Source organism: Apaloderma vittatum, unplaced genomic scaffold (assembly GCF_000703405.1).
Source record: "Apaloderma vittatum isolate BGI_N311 unplaced genomic scaffold, ASM70340v1 scaffold24332, whole genome shotgun sequence".
NCBI classification, from domain to species: Eukaryota; Metazoa; Chordata; class Aves; order Trogoniformes; family Trogonidae; genus Apaloderma; species Apaloderma vittatum.
Window position 1 is genome coordinate 15018 of NW_009705656.1, and position 6527 is coordinate 21544.

The window sequence follows — 6527 nt, forward strand, 5'->3', positions numbered from 1 at the left end:
ATTCCCACCCCTCACCCTGATCTCTTCCCAAATTCCCCCCATGAAGTGGGGGGCTGCATGGGTCTGGCTCTGCTGCAGAGCCTCTTGATGTCTCTGCTTGCTTTAGCAGATCGGGCGAGCTACTGTGCAGGATGCGGGCAGGTACATGTGTCGGGCACCCGGCCACCGGGAGAGACGCTACAACCTCAGTGTGTGGGGTGAGGGCCACTGTGGCTGACACAGCCCATCAGGGGCGAATACAGCATGTGCATACATATTATATTATATACCATTTGTCTGTATGTGTGATGTGTACCTGGTGTAGCCGACTGGCTTGGAAAACAGTAAGCTCCAACTATTAAAGGTCTGCAAAATGATGGAGCTGCAGGTGGCAGGGAATCCCCATCAGAGTGGGTGTCAGGGTACAGAGAGCCAACGTCTGCATGAGCCTTGCAGGGATGTTTCAGTGATGATGCAGAAGAGGTGTCTTTCCAAAATTTGGGCAGGAGAGCGAAGGGATTTCCTTGCCATTGCCAGGGCTTCTCTGTCCTTTCTTTGCACTTAATCAGTGCAGAGGTTGCTGCAGGTATTGTCCCTCTTCTCTCCCTGTGCCTGAGCCAGGAGGATGCCAGTGGCACCATCTGCCCTTGCTTGCTCGATTCGACCATCCTTGCAGCCTCCTGGTGCGTTCAGCACGTCCACAGCGCTGGGGGCTGAGCCAGGGTCTGGCTTTTCTCAGGGATGCTCTAGGCCAGTTGGTGGAAATCCTGCAGGCAGGTAGCCAGGGAGTGGAGAAAATCCAGTTCTCCCGATCCAGGCTTGTTCCTGCGATCCCTTCCCAGGGAAACGTTTGCACGTCTGGTGTCCTGGCTCGGGTGGATTGTTTGGGTTCTGCTGTTTTTGTTTTCATGGGGTTTCTGGGTGTTGGGGTTTTTCTTCTACAAATTGATGTCCCTCATGGGACGGAGTTACCATTTTCCAGCCAGCTGTATTTATGAGCAACTGAGAACAGCATCCGTTAATGGAAAGAGTTAGGTAACCTTCCCAGAGAGCAGGGCTACCTAATACGGCTGTGTCTGGCCAGCCTGGGCTGGGCCTGCCCAAGGGGCTGGTGTGGGATGCTCGGCCATCCTCTGCTGTAGGCCACGTGCAATTAAATGCATCACTTGCTTAACAACTGCAGAGTCAGGATTATCATTTCCACATGGAGCCAGTGCACGGGAATCTTGTCGTTTCTTGGTGCATGTGGTGTGTAGGCAGCAGGATGGAGTTCAGCTGTGGAGCTGCCCCTCTCCTCTTGTCCGGTGCTGTTGGCGAGCTGCTCCTCTCCTCTCATCCCCTGCAGTGCCTCCATCCTTCTCCTCGGCAGAGCCCACCACCGTGTCCGTGCTGGAGGGGCAGTCCGTCAGGCTGACCTGCGAGTGCCACGGGATCCCCTTCCCCACCCTGAGCTGGTGGAAGGATGGTAGGGTCCTGCTCCTTGGCCTCATCCTTCCACACACCTGTGTTGACCCACCAGGCAGATGTTTGTCTTCTTGGAGCAAGGAGTGCTCCATGTTGAGCAGTACCCAGCTTCTGGGTGGGACCTGGTCCCATTGTGAACCTGAGAGGAGGCTACTGTCCCCTTCCCTGGGCAGGTGAGCCCATCTCCACCCAGCCCAGGAGCCCGAGGCTAGTGTCCACAGGAGGGACCATGCTGTACGTTGGGAAGGCACGGCTGGTGGACAAAGGGACATACACCTGCAAGTGCGAGAATGCCGCTGGCAGCAGCAGCAAGGAGCATCACCTGGAGGTGCACGGTGAGCTGGGGTGTCCCAGAGACACAGGGGACCCAGGGGGTGGCTGAAGGTGCCATGATCTCTTGGACGCTTGCACGTGGCCAAGGGAGTTGCTGCAGTGTCACCTTCGCCCTGTGTCCCTCTGCCTGCAGCGCTGCCGAGGATCCAGGGCAGCAGCAAACCCCCGAGGAAGGTTTCTGTCATCAAGGCTGGTGAGACGGTTTTGGAGTGCGAGGCTTTGGGGACGCCAGCACCCACAGTGACATGGGTGAAGGACGGGCAGCCTGTGGCTGGCGGGGACGGGCTCCTGCTCACGGATCAAGGGAGGCGGCTGCGCATCCCCAAGGTGGAGGTTGCCCATGCTGGACGCTACACTTGCCTGTTGGCAAACACGACAGGGCAGGAGCAGAGGGAGTTTGATGTTGCGGTGCATGGTAAGGGCATGGGACAGGGCTGCTGGCTGGGGATACGGATGCAGGCAGGCTCAGGATGTTGGTTGTGTCCCACCACATGTTTGCAGCATCAGCACAAAGAGCAACCTGACATGGAGCAGATCTTGGGCAAACCAGCACATAGAAGGTGCAGGCTCCAGGCTTAGCTCTAGGACTGGCTCCATCAGGCAGGAGTTTCTTTCTGGGCTCATCAGAGCAGACCTTCTCACTCTTCATAAAATTACTCATTTCCCAGGGACTTGGGGAGGCCTCATGGGTCAAGGTACCAAGTACCTGAGCTGAAAAAGGCCTGAGGTGGCTCAGGGTGTGTGGCCAGCTTGGTGTCACACCTCTAAGTATGGGCTTGGGGGTGCAGGTAAGTGGCACATACTTGCTGTAGGTCACCTGTCCCGTAACACCTTCAAAGTGAACAGCTTCGGGTGGTGCTGATGATCCTGGGCTTGTGTCCTCAAACTGTACAAAGCAGGAGGTTGGGAACAAGCTGGGTTCACCCGGTCTTGCCACTTTGCCTTGCTCCTTTGCATCTCAGCTGCTTTGCAAATAGATGTCCATCCTTCTCTGCATCTGCAGTTCCTCCTGAATTCATTCAAGGATCAGGACAGACAACGAACATCAGCGTCCCTCTGCAAGGTTCCCTGACACTGACCTGTGAGGCCACTGGTCTTCCCCTGCCCACAGTCACCTGGTCCTGGGACGGCTCTCCTGTCACCCCCAGCGAGCACAGACATGTACTTTCAGGTCAGGGACGAGGCATGGATGCTGTGAGAGATGAGCCCTTCCAGAACATGTTTTGCCCCAGCACTGATGTGTTTAAACATGATGGAGCTCCGTACCCACAGGAGCACTGCTGGGATGGGCTGGTGCCTGGATCGGGGCTCTGAGACCTTTCTGCTGGTGCTTTCAGGGGGCTTGGTGCTGAGGCTCACCCGTGCACGAGCCCAGGATGGAGGACACTATTCCTGCCTGGCCAGCAATGTAGCTGGGGAGGCCAGGAAGCATTTCTACGTGGAGGTCCTAGGTAAGGAAGGGTTCTTCATCTGATGCAGGATTCATGGTGCGATTTCACCCTTGTAGGAACGGGCTCGAGTTAAGACTGGGCACGGTGGAAGCTGCAGTGCTGGAGTCCAACATGTGTCGGCATGCTCAGAGGCTCAGCAAAGCTGGCTGGCTGCTGAGATCCCTGCTGGTTTGTGTTCCTAGTTCCTCCCCACATCGAGAATGCAAGTGAAGAAGAGATCCTCAAAGTGCCTGAGGGTCACCCTGTCACCTGGTCCTGCCTGGCTGCGGGTGAGCCCCACGCGGGGATGGGAGATGGTGTGAGCAGGTCGGAGATGGGGCTCAGGGACCCAACTCTCCCTTTGGGGTGTGGAGCAAACGGATGGCTCCAGTTGATGACATGAAAATAGCTGAAACTGGCTGAAGAGAGTTTTTGGGATAGTTCCTGGCTCTGCAGTTGGGCTGTCCGGGAAGCGCTGGGCCCACGAGGGGAACTTGTTCCACAACATAAGCCCCGATCCTTCCCAAAGGGAGCAAAATTCCTCTAATCTGGTTTTGCCTTTAGAGATGGGAATAATTAATCACCTCCTACTCAGGACAGTTTTCTTTCTTCTTGCTGGCTCATCCTGCAGCCTCTGAAAACCTGATCCAGATCACGATCATTTTGGATTTGGGCTGATGTCTCTGCTTCCCAGAAAAACTCCATCGCAGTGACCCAGGTCAGCCTGTGCTTATGCACAGAAAAATTTTGCATGAAGGCCAAAACCTGCTTTCCGTCCCACACAGGCAACCCTCAACCTGAGATCACCTGGATGAAAGACGGCCACCCTCTACCCAGAGGAGACACCTTCTCCATCTCCCCTGATGGCTCCGTGCTCCACATCCCCCGAGCTTCCCTCTCTGATGCTGGCCACTACTCCTGCCTGGCCTCCAGCTCTGTGGCAAATGAAACCAAGCACTACCTGCTAGATGTTTTGGGTATGAGCTGCCTTTGGATGGAGGCAGAGTCCAACTCCCTGAACTTGGATCAGGCTCTCTGGAGGGGGGATGAGACACTGGGAAGTCTAAGTGGGTGCTAATGCCGCTCTCTTATGCAAACACGTCTCTGCAGCCAGTCCTACCTTTGCTGGAGATGCCCATGATGCTGCTGCAGAAGAAGTCACAGTGATCATCAACAACCCCATCTCCCTGGTCTGTGAGGCTCTGACATACCCATCTCCCAACATCACCTGGCTCAAGGACGAGGTTCCTCTCAAAGCATCCAGAAATGTTCTCCTGCTCCCTGGTACTGTGCTGGCGTCCACTGCCTCTGCATGACTGGGATGGCCCCTTGCTGCATGACTGGGGGAGTGGGAGTGGGACCTTTTCTTAGTCTGGCTGTGGTCCAGGGCAGTGGGATGGTGAGAAGTCATCAGGTCCTGCAGGATCCGAGAGGCTCGGGCCATCTGGTGGATGCTGCTCTTCTATGTGCTGCATCATGCTGTCATCGCTAGAGCCTCCTTGGCAGCGTCAGTGAGACAGTGCTGGTTATTATAACCCTGGAAACTGGTCTCTAGAAGAGCATTAGAACCCCTCAACTCAGACTTGTTAGGTGATCAGCAGGTCATTTAAGATGTCTTCTTGTGCTGCATGGGGGTACACAGCCGTGGCTGTCAGTGGTGACCCTCTCAGGAGACACTCTTTGCTCAGGTGGTCACGGGCTGCAGATCCTGAATGCCCAGGAAGAGGATGCAGGGATGTACAGTTGCATCGTGGCCAGCGAAGCTGGGGAGGCTGTGAAGAACTACGCTGTGAAGGTCCTGGGTACGGGAACTTGCTGTGTCCTTCCCACTTCCTGCAGTGACCCCATTGCTGTAACCAAGCCCATGTCCCGTCCTTCCCTTCCCATGCCCTCATCCCAGGGAGCTCCACCTCATGCAGCTGGTGCTCAGTCATGCACATATGTCCCCAGATAGCTACTGGTCTACCCTGGGGAGGGCAAAGGGGACCATCTAGATGTGTCAGTGGCACCCTGAGATGCTGCTGGTTGCTGATCAGGGCAGAGAAAGGGTGTTGGGGGCTCTTCTCGCATCCGCTGTCATCTCTCCCCTCTAGTTCCTCCTTCGATTGCTAGGGATGACCCTTTGGGGCAATCTGCAGTGAAAGAGGTGAAAACCAGAGTCAACAGCACAGTGATGCTGGAGTGTGAGACCTGGGCTGTGCCTGAGCCGACCATCCGGTGGTACAAGGACAAGCAGGTGAGGTCCGAACTGTGGCCAGAGAGGAGCTGTTGGTTTTGGGGACCCTCCCAGGTGATGGAGGGGAAAAATACCATTTCAATCACACGCTGGGTTCTGTCCCACTCCTGAGTGTGTAATTCTCCTCCTGTCCTGTTTTTTCCCTCCTGGGCAGCTCCTGGAAAGTGCTGGCAATCTCCAGATCCTCAGTGAGGGGCAGGTCCTTCAGATCAAACCAGCTGGCGTCTCGGATTCGGGGCACTACACCTGTGTGGCCACCAATGCTGTGGGTGAAGATGACAGGGACTTCATTGTGCACGTCCAAGGTGAGCCCTGGGCAGGCAGCCAGTGCCCTGAGCAGTGGGTGTCCTTGGTGGGAGCAAAGCGGAAAGAGTTTATGTCTGCTGGGAAACAAGTATCTCCTTGGCCCTGTTCAGGCCTGGGCACATGCTCTGGTCACATCTGGGTTTGTGAGTCCCTGTTCCCCACAGCTGACCACAGCCTGTCCCTGCAGTGCCACCCCTCTTCCAGCAGCAGACAAGCCCCAGTGAAGCCCTTGAGATCTTCTACCGGGAGGAAGACCAGGATGGAGAGGTGACGGAGCACCGACAGGCTGTCCTTGACCAGCCCACTGCTCTCTACTGTGACACCAATGCCATCCCACCCCCCCAGCTCACCTGGTACAAGGATGGGGACCCTCTCTCCCCTGGACCGGGGGTGCTCATCCTGCTAGGTAATGGGCATGGACCTTCTCTGGGGGGTTTGGGGGAGGGTTTCTGCAGCATCTTGGTGGGTTGGGAGTATCCATAGCATGGAGAAAGTTGGATCCTGTTCCCCTGGGACATGCAGGGTCACCGGGGCTGTGTAGGGGTCTGCAGAGCCCTCTCCATCCCCTGCCCCAATCCTGCCCTGCGCCACAGGGGGCCGGGTGCTGCAGCTGCCCGCGGTGCGGAAGGAGGATGCAGGCAGGTACACATGTGTGGCAGCCAACGCGGCAGGACAGGACCGGCTGCACTACGAGCTGGAGGTGCTGGGTGAGTCGGGGGACAGGGTGGGCGGTTATATGGAGGCTTGTGGCAGGACCACCAAACCTTTTCTTCAGCCAC

At 56.5% G+C, this 6527-nt stretch overlaps 1 protein-coding gene across 1 annotated transcript in view; it reads left to right on the forward strand.

Annotated features, from left to right (window-relative positions):
* LOC104270981 (hemicentin-2-like) overlaps positions 1-6527 on the forward strand; it is a gene marked incomplete at both ends in the record, with an annotated part of 27861 nt that overhangs the window by 14946 nt on the left and 6388 nt on the right. Inside the window, 14 exons of the mRNA XM_009865515.1 lie at positions 107-197; positions 1325-1444; positions 1617-1778; positions 1910-2191; positions 2780-2947; positions 3114-3227; positions 3410-3496; positions 3992-4183; positions 4317-4490; positions 4895-5008; positions 5300-5442; positions 5597-5747; positions 5936-6154; positions 6342-6455. Of these exons, the coding sequence (XP_009863817.1) occupies positions 107-197; positions 1325-1444; positions 1617-1778; positions 1910-2191; positions 2780-2947; positions 3114-3227; positions 3410-3496; positions 3992-4183; positions 4317-4490; positions 4895-5008; positions 5300-5442; positions 5597-5747; positions 5936-6154; positions 6342-6455 (2131 nt within the window). The remainder of the gene's footprint in view (positions 1-106; positions 198-1324; positions 1445-1616; positions 1779-1909; positions 2192-2779; positions 2948-3113; positions 3228-3409; positions 3497-3991; positions 4184-4316; positions 4491-4894; positions 5009-5299; positions 5443-5596; positions 5748-5935; positions 6155-6341; positions 6456-6527) is intronic.